At 40.5% G+C, this 15,364-nt stretch overlaps 5 protein-coding genes across 5 annotated transcripts; all 5 read right to left on the minus strand.

Annotated features, from left to right (window-relative positions):
• Window positions 1-293: 293 nt before the first annotated feature.
• Window positions 294-3,338, minus strand: LOC122766567. The gene is made up of 5 exons (XM_044021541.1): window positions 3,120-3,338; window positions 2,950-3,054; window positions 2,672-2,859; window positions 1,626-1,767; window positions 294-1,479 (listed from the first exon to the last, which is right to left on the minus strand). Exons 1-5 carry the CDS (start codon window positions 3,154-3,156, stop codon window positions 890-892), a joined length of 1,062 nt encoding a protein of 353 aa, XP_043877476.1. The 5' UTR covers window positions 3,157-3,338; the 3' UTR covers window positions 294-889.
• A 228-nt stretch (window positions 3,339-3,566) lies between these two features.
• LOC122766455 lies at window positions 3,567-6,939 on the minus strand. Its single transcript, XM_044021328.1, has 3 exons — window positions 6,513-6,939; window positions 5,746-5,896; window positions 3,567-5,278 (listed from the first exon to the last, which is right to left on the minus strand). Exon 3 carries the CDS (start codon window positions 4,809-4,811, stop codon window positions 3,654-3,656), a length of 1,158 nt encoding a protein of 385 aa, XP_043877263.1. The 5' UTR covers window positions 4,812-5,278; window positions 5,746-5,896; window positions 6,513-6,939; the 3' UTR covers window positions 3,567-3,653.
• Window positions 6,940-10,117: 3,178 nt separating this feature from the next.
• Window positions 10,118-10,508, minus strand: LOC122766709 (histone H4). Its single transcript, XM_044021792.1, has one exon. It carries the CDS (start codon window positions 10,441-10,443, stop codon window positions 10,132-10,134), a length of 312 nt encoding a protein of 103 aa, XP_043877727.1. The 5' UTR covers window positions 10,444-10,508; the 3' UTR covers window positions 10,118-10,131.
• A 2,318-nt stretch (window positions 10,509-12,826) lies between these two features.
• LOC122766659 (histone H2B) lies at window positions 12,827-13,276 on the minus strand. The gene has a single exon (XM_044021703.1). It carries the CDS (start codon window positions 13,265-13,267, stop codon window positions 12,893-12,895), a length of 375 nt encoding a protein of 124 aa, XP_043877638.1. The 5' UTR covers window positions 13,268-13,276; the 3' UTR covers window positions 12,827-12,892.
• Window positions 13,277-14,538: 1,262 nt separating this feature from the next.
• Window positions 14,539-15,317, minus strand: LOC122766572 (histone H1-like). The gene has a single exon (XM_044021554.1). It carries the CDS (start codon window positions 15,269-15,271, stop codon window positions 14,630-14,632), a length of 642 nt encoding a protein of 213 aa, XP_043877489.1. The 5' UTR covers window positions 15,272-15,317; the 3' UTR covers window positions 14,539-14,629.
• Window positions 15,318-15,364: the final 47 nt, after the last annotated feature.

The following is a 15,364-nucleotide window of genomic DNA, read 5'->3' on the forward strand; positions in this document are numbered from 1 at the left end:
ATATATATATATATATTTTTTAATAATAATAAAAAATTATCTTAAGTTATTTCTTCAGATTTCTACAGATTTGATGCTTCAAATGTCTGATGTAGTGAACATAATGACTTCTGTATGAATAAACATGGGCTACTTTATTTACACATTTTTATTATATTTACTAGTGGTGTCATCAGTTGATTAAAAATGATTGCGATTGGTTGCATCGCTCACTGCAGTTGGATGTGGAGATGCTTTTGTCTTTGTTTGAAACAGAGTGGAGACATTTTAGAAAACATACACAATACATTTGATTAAAGAAACTAATCGCTTCTGTCCTTCACTTATTTATTCAGACCGAAATAAGTGACTACATTAACATTGTTCCTGTGACTCACATTTACACTTTTCTGCTTTTGTATCAAGTAGAAACTCAGAATCATGATGATCGAACCTCGAGTTAAAGGAAGAAAACATTGTTTTACAATCATTTTATCCTTCCAGTTGAACATGAATGTGATGCCTCCATGTTTGTTACGTGAATTATTAATGAGATAAACACAAGACCCAGACAAAATGTCCTAACTCTCAAAAGTTGCTAATACTAGATCGTTAAATAAAGTTGTCAATTGCAACAAATGCTTAATGTTTTAATGTCATCTATTACATTTTATTCCTTGTATTTATTTGGCCATTCAACAATATCAATGACACTGAATTTAATTAGCGTTACTGTAATACAAACATGTCTTGAATGTGAATATTTTCTGGTTTCTGTGCTCCATTTGACAAAAAAAACCCCAAAAAACCCATTAAAACTTAAAAGACATCATGAATTCCAGGTTTGATCGACATTTTTCAACATGTCATGTATTTCACATGTCATGTGCCCCCGCATGTAGTTAAATAATCATGATGAGCCGCCAAAGCCTAAAATGCCAGGGTTATTTTCTGGTCCCAGTCCAGCCCTGTCTGTGGCAATGTCCTCGGTCGATATTTCCTGAAGACCTGTTAGTGTCTTCTCATTGATTGTCAGATTATGATGATGAATCATACATCTCATGAGAAAGACATGGCTTCCTGGGGACATCGTGCTCAGAAAATGATTGTTTTTCCTCATTTTGGAGAACAATTGTTCCGCTGTTTGGGAATTCACCCATCCACGGATTTCTGGGACAAGACCAACTTTTCTGAGGCAGTCTTTTAGGTCTTTCATGTTTGCCTCATGAAATGTGTCATATAGTGCATAGTGATCTGCAGATCCTGTGCCTGGGTGTGCATTTATGTCTGCAGGCCTCTTCCGCAATTTTAGCCAGGGCAGTTTTTTTTCCATTTCAAACTTCTTGGCGGAGTCCAGAATTTGAGGTGAGGCCATGACTACATTTGGCAGGTGTTTGAAGGAGAGCAGCATGTCTGCATAATCCTGTGGACTTTCTGCTCGGATATTGAACTTCACTGAACTCACAACACCACAGGGACACATTATCACAGCCCAGCCACCTTAACAGGAAAATAAATTGAAAATCTCAATATATTGACAACTAATAATGTTAAGTGGAACATATAGCAGCTTGTGGATAGTAATAACAACACAATTTGCTGAATATGTTTAATTTTCTCACAACAAAAAGTTAATTCCAACTCACCTGATGCACCCCAGACATTCTGAAACACCTTGTCATAGGTACTGCGGCCTTTCATCTGTTCTCTCAAGCGGATGATAAGATCCATTTTTGATCCAGATGAATCAAGGCCACACTGTTTTACTAAAGTCCGAAGTAAATCAACCTGTTAAAACATGGGTAAGCACATCAACAACCAGAACAATGGACAGACATTAAAAGTAATGTATTTCGAGCTCACCATTGCAAAGATGAATGTCTATTAAAACTGGGTCATCTATGTAGTAGAAATGCAAAATAATATTTGAAGCAAGTGCCTTCTTAGAAAAATTTATTTTTGGCTCATTTTCAAGATTCAAGATTCAAGTTTTTATTTGTCACATGTGGATGTACAAGTACACCCCCAGTGAAATGACTTTACAACAGGCCCCACTGTGCAACTGTGCAGCAATAAAATAAAAATGAAAATAAATTTAAAACGCAGTTTTGCTAAATAAGTAGCTATATTATATTATTTACATAAGTTATAAGTACACAAGAAACATATTGAAACATATTGCACATGTACATAGCAGCAGTATGAATTTAAATATGTGTGATGAACGACAACAACTCCCAGAATGCACTGCAGATTACACTGCCAGGACTCTTCTTCTTCTGCCATATCATTTTGAAAACTCCCTTCTGTCATTGTTTTTACCACTTTCTCTGCAGAGCAAGAGCCAGTCAGCATATTTCTATCAAAGATGGCGGACACTGTGTTTACATTCTGGGAATGTGGTCTCGTCCCAATATGACTGGGTCTAAAAAGTGCAGAGATGGCCATTGTAGTTACAAACCTTGAACCCATGTTTGCCCTATTCTGAGTCAAATGAAAAAACTTTTTACAACTCAGTGGAAAACTAAGGGGGAGAAGCACAATTAAAAAAAAAAAAAAATACTATTGCTATTCTAGCAATACAAAGTAACACTGCAAATTGGTGAACTATTCCTTTAAAAAAATCTCTTATAATATGAAACATTGTTTGGTAATTAGAGTTTGTGGGTTAACCTTTGAATGTAGATATCACCTTTAAGTCCATTACTTCAGTTGTCAATCTATCCACCTCTGCCTGCTTTAGCGGGTTGGATCCTTCACTGCCTTTGACCTTCTTGTATTCCTTGTTAAACACCATATTGCTGGCTCTGGTGTGAGGACCTATCCATGGTGCCCATTTGTGATATGATGGAGATACCACACACGGATTTGCAGCATTGCCTAGATAAGAGCCAACACACAACACAAGCAGAAACATTATTATTGCAAAACTACACTAAATAGGGCAAGTTAAACAAAATCTTCACTTACTCTTCACAAAGCCTCTGCAAATAATTTCCTGGCTGACAGAATGCCAAAAGTCTTCCATGTCAACCTCACCATTAAAGTCAGATGGGGGCTCTTTAAGGTCACTCACTGAAAGAAAAACATTTGTCAAATAACAGTTGACAGTGTACCCTGTCCCCAAATAACGGACTTACTTGGAACGCTGAGGACTCCCTTCTTATGCAAATCCATGATGACAACAGGAGGATGGTTTCCACAACTCGCACAAGAGAATGAATACTCATGTGCTGAAAGAGCTTCAAAATGAAGGTACCCGTGAAGTATGCAGTCATGGTCTGGATATTTATCTTTGTTTGTGGCTTGTAAAGCTGCCACAGCACTCGCCACTGCTGTATGGTTCTGCAAATGAATGTGGATGAAAAACTGTCAGGTCAATATCCAAAGGAAATGAACACAGGCTAACAAAGCACAGACATTGAGAGCATTGTAAATGACCTGTACAGAGTTCCTTAGGAAAATGCAGAAATGGTGTGTCAAAATGACACCATCGTTAAAATTGTGTAGCCCGTCTGTCCACTCCTGGTATCGATAAAATGTGTTGCATGTGACACATAATTTACAATATGTAGTTATACCTACAAAAGAAAAGGATGTTAAAGTCTTGTCAGGTATATAACGGTTACACAATGACTGACTAGTGTAAACATGAAACATGTAGCAATAACTTTTCATGTAATGTAATGCAACCTACCCTCCACAATTCCAGTGACTGATACAATCTTTGCATTATTGCAAATGGCTATCGCCCCAGAGAGAGGAACTTTGCCGGGACATTTGTGACAGAAGTTCTCTTTGGGAACTAAGTGCCTTGGCATATCCACTGATGAAATCAAATTCCTCGGAAGGTTTGCTGGCAGGGCTTTATTTGAAATGAGGTAATCAACCATTTCAACCAGTGCTTTTCCTTCCGGGGGATAAAGAAGACCATGTTCAGGCTGTGCATCATCTTCCACGGGTGGTGCATCATCTTCCATGGGTGCATAATCTTCCATGGGTGCATGGGAGGAGTCTTCTTGACAATCCATATTTTGTACAAAGAAGTCAGGCCTTAATTGGTGCAGGTGCCACTTTGATATGGCTTTGTGTGGGCAAAATGTCCAGGGTTCTGAGCAGGGGCAATTCAATGAGTTGTCTGAATTGTCATAGTGGACCATGACCCTCCCAAATCTAGAATACAATGAAATGTGTGGCTCAAACACAGAAAAATAAATGTATCCCTGTTCATTTTCGAAGTTTACCACCACACTCAGGGGTGCACCTTGATCATCAGCAGCCAGTTTCCTTGTCAGACATTCAGCCACACTGTTTTGGCTTAACCACTTGTTTTCCAGCATTTCAGTGAGAACCCCATCATCAAGAGAAACAGCTGGTGTGGTGGTCACAGGACTAAATGCCAAGGACCGAACATGGACACAGTCAAACTCCAGTAACCCACTTGGCAGTGCATTGTCATATGCCCTGTTACATGTCTCCAATTGGCAGGACACATGGCGGTGACTACCCCAGGTACATTTTTGGGCATGGATATAGTGTGCAGTAGCCTTGAAAGACCTAGACACGGCAAAAATCCCCCTTTTCCCATCGACACACACAGAGTTCAGGTGGTGATCTGCTGTTATGTCCGAGGATTTTTCCTTGTGTTGCCTTTCAATGTGTGTTTTGAGGTTTTTTCTAAGGATTGGTTTGCAACAAAAACAACATGTTGTTTTTTTGCGTGCCACCAACAATGTTTTTTTGCGATGGTCTGCTGCTGGGGCCGCCATGGTCACCACGGACACCGGCTTCACCATCACTGCTGGAGTCACCGTGGACACTGGAATCGACATGGCTGCTGGAGTCACCGTGGACACTGGTGTCCCCGTGGCTGCTGGAGTCACCGTGGACACTGGTGTCCCCGTGGCTGCTGGAGTCACCGTGGACACTGGAGTCACCGTGGCTGCTGGAGTGGACGCTGCAGTCACCGTGGCTGCTGGAGTGGACGCTGCAGTCACCGCGGGCTGCTGGAGTGGACGCTGAAGTCACCGCGTGGCTGCTGGAGTGGACGCTGCAGTCACCGTGGCTGCTGGAGTGGACGCTGCAGTCACCGTGGACACTGGAGTCACCATAGCTGCTGGAGTGGATGCTGGAGTCATTGTGAATGCCAAATTTGCAGTAGTATTTGTGGTTTTTGTCGTGCAGCAGATTTTGAAGTGACGGACAAAAAACTCCTTTGTCACAATGACTTTTGTGCAAAAGCCACAGTGATAATGGTGGCTTTGCACACAGCCAAGCTGGCATTTGTAGACACAGTATCCTAAAAGACAGATAGGAAAAGTGATTAAGAAGTTTCAAGAAACAAACATAACAATACATTCTTTAAGCCCTGCCTGAGAGATTGTTACATTACTTCTTAATGAAGAGGTTCAAAGAACAATCATTATTATTTTTTATTTTACTGGACTAGACTAAAGATTCTATATGTGTTGAGTCCAGTACATATCATAGATGAAATGGCTGCAAGATTAATTTGCTTATTGTGAGTGTGTAATACTCAAAGGGATTTTTTCTATAATTTCGTTGTCTTCTATAATTTCGTTGTACATGTGCAATGACAATAAAAGATTCTGATTCTGATGAGTTGAATAGTTTGATGGTCACAGTTATCAATGGTCAGGACAAAGAGAAAAAACATAATATTTCATAACATGTAAGGCTTGTGGGGAAATGAAGGCCTTTCAGCATGGAAATGAAAAAAATATTTGATAATATAGTTGGACTTACCACCATACTCTACAATTGACCGTCTGTGGCCCTGCAGGTGAGCCACAAGTTTTGGGTAGGTCCCCTTTTTAAGGCAAACTGGACACTGAAAAGTGTCCGAGTCGCATTTCCTCAGCTCAGGGCCTGCTCCGTTGGCAAAAGTAGTGTTGCTCTATAAGAGAATTAATTAAAATGCATTTTGTATTAACATGAGAAAATGTTTAATCCACAATCAAGTGGTAATTAACTGGATTGCAGTTGCCTATAAAAATTTCCCTGTCATAAAATATATGTAGGCGAATCAAATCAAATGACACTGTTGACTGTGATTGGGGGTGGAGTGGCTCAGTGGTTAAGACTGGTACCCTAAGTCCATTGTAAGTCGCTTTGGATAAAAGCGTCTGCTAAATGACATGTAATATATTATTCATCATCAAATCTTTTATCTTTTATCTTAACAATTGAAGAACTGATTTCAAATTAGCAAAGCTGTGTGTCATTTAAAGATTAAAAAAAGAGATTAAAAAACTAAGCAAAACTCAATAATGAGCATGTCGTTTATCTTATGCGTTTCTTGGTTTAAAATTAGATAAATATAACATCTATATGAATAAAGTTTAAAAAAACTTGCTATTATACTTGTTTAAAAAAATTGCTTGCTTGCTATTACAACCACTATCATTACAGCATACAGACTGGTTAGCAAACCAAACCTACATGATTTAATGTATACAAATAATTACCATTTACATAGTGTTCAATATCAAAAAATGTTCTTTATCCATTACCTTTTCCTCCATCATTGTATATCTCAACCTGGGTGGCCCCGATTAGAAGCAACGATGATATGGACACAGCACTGTTTACTGAGATTGAGCATATGACATGGTTTCTGAAATACAAACCAACTGAATACAAAATAAGTGCAGCCAACAGTGAAATAACTAATATTAGAAATGCTGTTGATGAATTGGCCACGAACAAATACACGTGTAATAAAGGAAAACTTACAAATTACAACATGAAATGCAACATGTGTAAACTAACCTCAAAACAGTAAACAGTGTACGCCATCTTCGCTAACAGCTACGTTAACAGGACCAAGTATCAATGGTATCACCAAGTATTTCTTAACTCAGGTGGAAACTGAGGTTGGGAACACATTTTCTTTTTCAAATATACCTATTACAGTAATACAAAGCTAAATGCAAATCGGTGAAATATTCCTTTAGCCATTACAAAACTTACATGTCTCATCTCAGTATGAAGCTGCCACAATATGCTCGCGGAGCGGCTCAGGACCCAACTAGGACCCAACAGTTGGGCTGCCCTCACCGTGCCAGACTGGGAATATGGTACAAACACGATACATTTTATTAAAGAAACAAATCGCTTCTGTCCTTCAGTTATTTCTTTGGACAGAAAAAAGGGTAGACATAAATATTGTTCCTGTGACTCACATTTAACATTTTTTCTATAAACAAGAACACATCGTTTTACAGTCATTTTATCCTTTCATTTGAACATAAATGTGATCTCTCCACATTTGTTAAATTAGTTATTAATGAAATAAATGCAAGAATCAAACAAAATGTCTTCTCGTTTAAGAGTTGTTAATACGAGACAATTTTGTTTATTGCAGTGAATGTACAATGTTTTAATGTAATCTATTATATCATATTGTATTTATTTGACAGTTTAATGTGTCATTGCAGTTAAGTTACATATAAATATGGTGTGAATGGTTAAGTTGACCTGAGAAGATACTATTCTTGTTAATGCCACTGAATTGATGTTGTGTCAAACGTGTCATCATTAAGTCCTTCCTCATTACATTACTGTTACTGTTGTTATTATCAGACTAAAAGTTGAGTGACATGATGCAGAGATGGAAGGTGGATATACTGTGTGTCCAGGAGACCAGGTGGAAAGGTAGCAAGGCGATAAGCTTGGTGCAGGTTTTAAGTTGTACTACTATGGTATTGATAGGAAGATACATGGAGTAGGGGTTATCCTAAAGGAGGAGTTTGTTAGGAATGTCCTGGAAGTGAAAAGTGTCAGATAGACTGATGAGTCTGAAGCTTGAAATTGAAGGTGTGATGTTAAATGTTATTAGTGGCTATGTCCCACAGGTGGGATGTGAATTAGAGGAGAAGGAAACATTCTGGAGTGAGTTAGATGAAGTGATGCAGAATATCCCCAAAGGTGAGAGAGTGGTAATTGGTGCAGACTTCAATGGACATGTTGGTGCAGGAAATAGAGATGATGAAGAAGTGATGGGCAGGTTTGGTATCCAAGACAGGAACACAGAGGGACAGATGGTGGTAGAAAAGGATGCAAAAAGGATGGAAATGGCTGTAGTGAATACTTTTTTCCAGGAGAGGCATGAGCATAGGGTAACTTATAAGAGTGGAGGTAGGAGCACACAGGTAGACTACATCTTGTATAGATGATGTAATCTGAAGGAGATCAGTGACTGCAAAGTAGTGGTGGGTGAGGGTGTAGCAAGTCAGCATAGGATGGTGGGATGAATTGCAGGATGAATCTGGTGACAAGGAAGACCAAGAGGACAAAGGCAGAGCAAATGACAAAGTGGTGGAAGCTGAAAAGAGAGGACTGTTCTATGGTTTTCAGGGAGGAGTTGAGAAAGAATCTTAGTGGTCAGGGAGAGCTCCCAGATGACTGGACCAGGAGACAGGTAGGAGATGACTTTGTGTGTCGTCTGGAAGGAAAGTAGATAAGGAGACTTGGTGGTGGAAGTGCAGGAGTATATAAAGAGAAAGAGGTAAGCAAAGAAAAAGTGGGACACTGAGGAGACTGAAGAGAGCAGACAGGAGTACAGGGAGATGCAGCACAAGGTAAAGGTAGAGGTGGCAACAAAGGGCGTATGATGACCTGTATGCTAGGTTGGAAAGTAAGGAGGGAGAGAATGATTTATACAGGTTGGCAAAACAAAGAGATAGAGACGGGAAAGACGTCCAGCAGGTTCGGGTGATTAAGGATAGAGAGGGACATGTGTTGACAGGTGCCACAGAAGTAATGGGAAGATGCTAATGAATGAGGAAAATGAAAGAGAGCAAAGGGTAGAAGAGGTGACTACTGTGAACCATGAAGTAGCAGAGATTAGTAAAGCTGAAGTTAGGGGGGCACTGAAGAGGATGAAGAATGGAAAGGCAGTTGGTCCCGATGATATACCTGTGGAGGTATGGAAGTGTCTAGGAGAGGAGGCAGTAGAGTTTCTGGTTAGACTATTCAACAGGATCTTAGAGAGTGAGGGGATGCCTGAGGAATGGAGAAGAAGTTTGATGGTGCCCATTTTTAAGAATAAGGGAAATGTTCAGAATTGCAGTAACTATAGAGGAATAAAGTTGATGAGCCATACGATGAAGTTATGGGAAAGAGTAGTGGAAAATAGACTGAGAGCAGAAGTCAGCATTTGTGAGCAACAGTATGGTTTCATGCCTAGAAAGAGTACTACAGATGCAGTATTTGTTTTAAGAATGCTGGTAGAGAAATACAGAGAAGATCAGAGGGAGCTGCATTGTGACTTTGTAGATCTGGAAAAAGCTGACAGATGAGGTTAGACAGGAATCTCCATGGACTATGATGTTTGCAGATGACATTGTGATCTGTGGTGAGAGCAGAGACCAGGTGGAGGAAAAGCTTGAGAGTTGGAGATATGCTCTAGAAAGGAGAGGAATGAAGGTTAGTCGCAGCAAGACAGAGTATATGTGTGTGAATGAGAGGAACCCAAGTGGAACCATGAGGCTACAGGGAGTGGGGATAAAGAAGGTGGAGGATTTTAAGTATTTAGGGTCAACAGTCCAGAGCAGAGGAGATTGTGGAAAAGAGGTGAAGAAACGTATTCAAGCTGGTTGGAATGGGTGGAGAAAAGTGTCAGTGAAAGACATGGAGTTAGTTGGTGTGAGAGAGGGGGATACAGAGAACAGGGTGAGATGGAGGAGGTTGATTCGCTGTGGCGACCCCTGAAGGGAGCAGCCGAAAGGAAAAGGAAAAGATATAGCTATAGATATATATATAAAAAATATTCAAATATAAAAATAACTAGTACCGCATAACTACTGAATTACTAACAAACATACATTTACAGCGGGATTGATGCAGTTGCAATAACACATTTTTTCAGATAGCTATTTGCTTCGAGGAAGAATAATTAAGAAAACAACAGTTTAAATAGGGTTCTATGCACCTTGCCCTAGAAAACTTATATAAATTTTTAAGGAAACGACTGACACGTTCATGTGTTTTAAATATTAAATAGACATTTTAAAGACCATTGTATGAACAACTGGAATATAAATTGCTGGACTGTGAGCTCTCAGAGACAAAGTGGTTGGCTCTTAAAAGAGCCGTTGTTATTTTGTTAGATGACAAAGTGAAGTGAGTTTAACCGCCGAAGCCGTACAGAGTTCTTCCCTGTCTCTTCAGAGCATAAACCACGTCCATGGCGGTCACAGTCTTCCTCTTTGCGTGCTCGGTGTAGGTGACAGCATCACGGATCACGTTCTCCAGGAAAACCTTCAACACCCCACGAGTCTCCTCGTAGATCAGACCAGAGATCCGCTTCACTCCGCCACGGCGAGCCAGACGGCGGATGGCGGGCTTGGTGATTCCCTGGATGTTATCACGGAGAACTTTGCGGTGACGCTTAGCGCCTCCTTTACCGAGACCCTTTCCTCCTTTTCCACGGCCACTCATTTTATCGGATTGTAGAATACACAAATGTGGTGACTATGTCGAGATTCACGGATATTCAAAGTCTGTTTGAGGACCTGGTTGAAGCCAGAGGCGCCATATTCTTCTTCTGTGGGTTTTCATGGTGGATAAAGTTGTCTATGGTGCAGCAGCGCCGCCAACAGGAGAAGAGAGTCAGTGACCATGTCTCAGAAGTCTCCCAAAATAAAAGATTAAAAAGTCAGGGTTTATATAAAAACAAACAAAAAACAACAAATGTGTTAAAGAATATGGAAAATTGTGATTTTAAAACATTCTGTAAGTTAATTTAAAAATAAGTACTTAGAAAATGATTATTAGTTAAATGACAGTTTTTCTCAGTCGCTTTGGTGCTTTTCTCAGATCAGAATGAAAGTTCTCAGAACTATAAGTTCAACCTCCACAACATTTAGTCATTTGCGCACATCATTGTAGCAATTTCTCCTTCCTCTGAACAAACTGCAAATGCTCCTGGACATGTATCAGTGGCTTTCATTTCAATTCTCTGCTGTTTTATTACATTATCATTTGCTTATGTCATGTCAGTCAAAATGAACTATGCTTATGGATGATGAATAGTTGTTCCCAATAAAACTAATAGTCTTCATTTCATTGCTTGAGTCATTACATACACAATTGTTGAACTAGTTATCAAATTCTGTCAAGCAAATGGCAGAGTCATGCAGAGGGTGGGTTTCCCACTCCAGGAGATACTTTCCTCTCTGTATTGCAAGGGATGACGTGAAGATATGTGATGAAGATGAAAATATGTGGCCAGGCAGACAGGAATGTCTGTATGCAGTGCTGTAATGCTGCTTTACCAAAAACAGAGATGTTGAGCATTTCAATGTGGATAAAACCACAGACACTGAAGTGAAAATGTCTGACCTGGAAGCGAGACAACATGTTTTTTTTGTTTATTCCTATTGACTCAAAGTAAATTGAGTGTAAGACTTACAGATTCCACTGTTCCTGGACTAAGTTATAAAAGGGTGTCAGATAATAAAGCAACCTGGGTCAATAAATTCATGGTTCTTTCAAATGAAAGAAAGTGGATTCATTTCAATTCTAATTTACAAGACAGTTAAAATATATAATGTGTAGTCTATACATATTCCTAAAACCGGTCATAGTTTAAGGCACATAGCACTCTAGTTGTTATGGGACCTTGTCTGTATTTGACAGTAAAAGTTAGGAACAATATGAATACATAATTAATCAGAGGTGGTCTTGAGTTCAGAGTAAGGTGGCTCTTAAAAGAGCCGGTTTGGTCGTTAGTGGAGCAACAATTCATATAAAAACAGGCACCAACTAATGACATGTCTCACCCTTTTGAAATCAAGTTATTAATGACAATAATGAATGATTAGGATCCAAATCATCTATTCAGATTCGTTCAATGTTGGAAAAAAAAAGACTGATCAGTGCTGAAGCCTCTCACGACTCTGTATTTATGTTTATGTACAAATCACTATTGTGATGCTTTCAAATATGTGAGGTAACTTCAGTAACTTCCTAACTTGATTCATGAAAGTTCTGAGTAAAGAACTGTGATGCAGTATTGATTGTTATTGTTTATTAATAATTAAGTAGCATCACTACATTAATATAAAATGATCAATAAATAACTGCAGGTCTCTCACGTTTTGTGATACTAATAGGAACTACTTTTGTATTATTATTGACATGTAGTCATTTTGTTGAAATACTTAATAGACAGACTGTAAATATGTGTTATAATATGTAACAAGAGTAAACATGTCTATTAAAGATACACATCATTTCATTTTGATAACTGTGTGTCTTTAGTGAATAACTCTTGTAATTAAAGACAATTGCATGTGTTACTTGTAGCTTTGTCTCAGCAACAGTTGACACACTGGCACCTTCATTAGCAGAGTCCCTTGCTCCGTCTTTTCTCCAACTCCATTAGCTTGCCTGTGCAGGTTGTTTGTGGAGCATGCTTGATATGACATTTTTATTTATTTATGTATAAGTGTACACTCTGACTTTCCGGAGTCTGACACTTTAAAATGTGTCCAAATTGTACTTTTCCTGCTGTCACTCATCTTCGGTAAAAAGGTAAAATCCTCTTGCGCTCCTCACGCTCTCCCCCCTGTTCGTGTTCGCTGCTGTGTGCGGCATGCGAGTGTCTGTAACGCCTCCACTCCCCCTCCTGCGCAGAGTGTTGTTGGCTCAGCTGATGTGTCCGATCGTACATAGCACCTACTAAGCACCTTCGCGAGGCGAGGTGAGTCGAGCCTGTGGAAATGCGCCATATGTGGATCATAGAATTAACCTTAAAGATTGAAATGTGTAAAATCACTAAGATTTTTCATTCCGTGTGAAGATCATATGAACTCTGTTAGATAAAGTGTGTGGCTCTTAAAAGAGCCGTTGGGTCGATGAGGTGGTTCCAGTCTGAGCAGTGTGTTTACTTGGAGCTGGTGTACTTGGTGACGGCCTTGGTTCCCTCGGACACGGCGTGCTTGGCCAGCTCACCGGGCAGCAGGAGACGCACGGCGGTCTGAATCTCCCTGGAGGTGATGGTGGAGCGCTTGTTGTAGTGAGCCAGGCGAGACGCCTCACCGGCGATGCGCTCGAAGATGTCGTTGACGAAGGAGTTCATGATGCCCATGGCCTTGGACGAGATGCCAGTGTCGGGGTGGACCTGCTTGAGCACCTTGTACACGTAGATGGCGTAGCTCTCCTTCCTGCTCTTTCTCCTCTTCTTGCCTCCTTTGCCGGCGGTCTTAGTCACGGCTTTCTTGGAGCCCTTCTTGGGCGCGGACTTGGCGGGTTCAGGCATCCTGACAGTTCTCACAGATCAGTGAGTCGCAACAGGCGGAGGAGACTCTTCTTATAAAGGCTCCATGCAAACACCACTGTGTGCTCCCCCTCCTGTGATTGGTTGATTCTCTCACTGAGGTTGGATGAGGAGGAGATAGTGTTGTCTTTGTTTGAAACACACTGGAGACATTTTAGAAACAAATACATGATACATTTTATGAATGGAAAACAATCGCTACTGTCCTTCAGTTCTTCCTTCAGACAGAAACCATTGAACATGTTTTTGCCACAGCATCTTCATGATTATTAATGATCTTTATCAAAGGAAGAACATGTGTTTTTATCTATTTATATTTAACTATTCTTCAGTTATACAATATGTATTGTATATAGTGTATATTATAGTTTTGGCTCATTGTGTATTGCAATGTCTTTAATTTAATTTAATTTTTCATTGTATTGTATTGTATTTTATTTGTATTTTTGACTTATAGATGGCAGCAACAGTGGCTCAAACAATCTGCAACCTCTTTCTCTACTTTTAAAAGGAGTGAGAGTGTGAGGAACAGCGATCATCGCCTTCCTGTCTAATCTTCCCCACTGTTCGTTGCGATGAGATTTAATTATCCTCTTTGCTGACATTTTCTTCCTGCTGTCCTCAAGTGCCAGATAACAGAAATATTTTTTTTTAACAACAAGATGGATAATTAAGCTCATGACAAAATGAGCTGTTTAGGTCCTGGTGGATCTGTCTGTGTAGTTGCAGGTAATATCAGGAGCTCTTGGGATTAGACTATTTTAATAGCTGACATGTCCCCATCTGTCCAGAAGATTGTCTACATCTGTTTTCTGTGAATGTTCACATCTGTCTTCTGTTCTTTTGTCCCTTTTTTCAAGTCTAAAGAAATGAAGCCTTCAGTAGATTAAGTTGGAGGAACAGATACCAGCGCAGCCTCCTTCATCAAGGAGGTTCATTTGAAATGAAAGGAAAGCAAAGACAGGTGTTCCAAACTCGTTTGTTTGCCTCGTCAGAACGTAAAGCTGTGATGTGTACTTTATCAAAACACTGGTTATTGACATTGATTTTCCTGAGGTCTGACTAAAACGTAAACAAGGTGTGTAAATGAAACAGCAGCGTAAATACAATGTTGTCAATTATAAATAATGTAGTGAGAACATATTCAATGAATAGAAATAGACATCAGCTGTATTACACCAAATACTATGTTTAAACGTTATTATATATTATTCATTAAGACACGATATGAACTATTATTATTCATATTAAAAATAGAGAAAATGGCTGAGCTCTTAGGGGACACAAGTGTGTGGCTCTTAAAAGAGCCTTTGAACAGGATGGACATGTCTCAGTGAAGACAGCTCACTTCTTCTTGGCTGCTGTCTTCTTCACTTTGGGTTTGGCAACCTTCTTGGCGGGAGATTTCTTGGCTGCTGGAGCCTTCTTCACCACCTTCTTCGCTGCCACCTTCTTTGGGCTCTTGGTCGCCACCTTCTTGGGGCTCTTGGTCACCACCTTTTTAGGGCTCTTGGCTACTTTCTTGGCCGCTGCAGGTTTCTTCACCTTCTTAGGAGACTTTTTAGCAGCTGCTGGCTTCTTAGCTGCTGCTGCCTTGGGCTTTTTGGCCGCTGCGGGTTTCTTGGCGGCGGGCTTCTTGGCTTTAGGAACGGCCTTCTGTGCTGGCTTCTTGGCTTCTACCTTCTTGTTCATCTTGAAAGATCCGGAGGCCCCGCTTCCCTTGGTCTGGACCAGAGTTCCTTTCAACACCAGAGTCTTGATGGCGGTCTTGACGCGGACCTTGTTCTTGTCCACATCGTAGCCTCCGGCAGCCAGAGCCTTCTTGACGGCGGCCGCTGACACGCCGCTCCTCTCCTTGGACGCGGCCACGGCTTGAACGATGAGTTCCCTGACGCTGGGGCCGACCTTCTTCGGCTTAGAAGCCGCCTTCTTCTTGGCTGCTTTGGCCGGGGCGGCGGCGGCTGGAGCTGGAGCTACTTCTGCCATGATTCGTGGTTTCTAAGTTGAGCTCAGACTGACAACGATCGCAGTGAAAGAGAGCGGATTATTAGAGAGCACACAGAGAGGAGGCGGTAGTTG

The sequence above is a fragment of the Solea senegalensis genome, linkage group LG1, assembly GCF_019176455.1.
Source record: "Solea senegalensis isolate Sse05_10M linkage group LG1, IFAPA_SoseM_1, whole genome shotgun sequence".
NCBI classification, from domain to species: Eukaryota; Metazoa; Chordata; class Actinopteri; order Pleuronectiformes; family Soleidae; genus Solea; species Solea senegalensis.

What these genes read in the sequence shown, in the direction of transcription:
- LOC122766567 (XM_044021541.1), bottom strand. Translation starts at nt 3,156, where the DNA reads ATGGATTTGCATAAGAAGGGAGTCCTCAGCGTTCCAA. An exon ending in GGGAGTCCTCAGCGTTCCAA is followed by an intron (nt 3,055 to 3,119) that starts GTAAGTCCGTTA and finishes TTTTTCTTTCAG; the next exon opens with TGAGTGACCTTAAAGAGCCC. An exon ending in TTGCAGAGGCTTTGTGAAGA is followed by an intron (nt 2,860 to 2,949) that starts GTAAGTGAAGAT and finishes GCTCTTATCTAG; the next exon opens with GCAATGCTGCAAATCCGTGT.
- LOC122766455 (XM_044021328.1), bottom strand. Translation starts at nt 4,811, where the DNA reads ATGTCGATTCCAGTGTCCACGGTGACTCCAGCAGTGATGGTGAAGCCG.
- LOC122766709 (XM_044021792.1), bottom strand. Translation starts at nt 10,443, where the DNA reads ATGAGTGGCCGTGGAAAAGGAGGAAAGGGTCTCGGTAAAGGAGGCGCT.
- LOC122766659 (XM_044021703.1), bottom strand. Translation starts at nt 13,267, where the DNA reads ATGCCTGAACCCGCCAAGTCCGCGCCCAAGAAGGGCTCCAAGAAAGCC.
- LOC122766572 (XM_044021554.1), bottom strand. Translation starts at nt 15,271, where the DNA reads ATGGCAGAAGTAGCTCCAGCTCCAGCCGCCGCCGCCCCGGCCAAAGCA.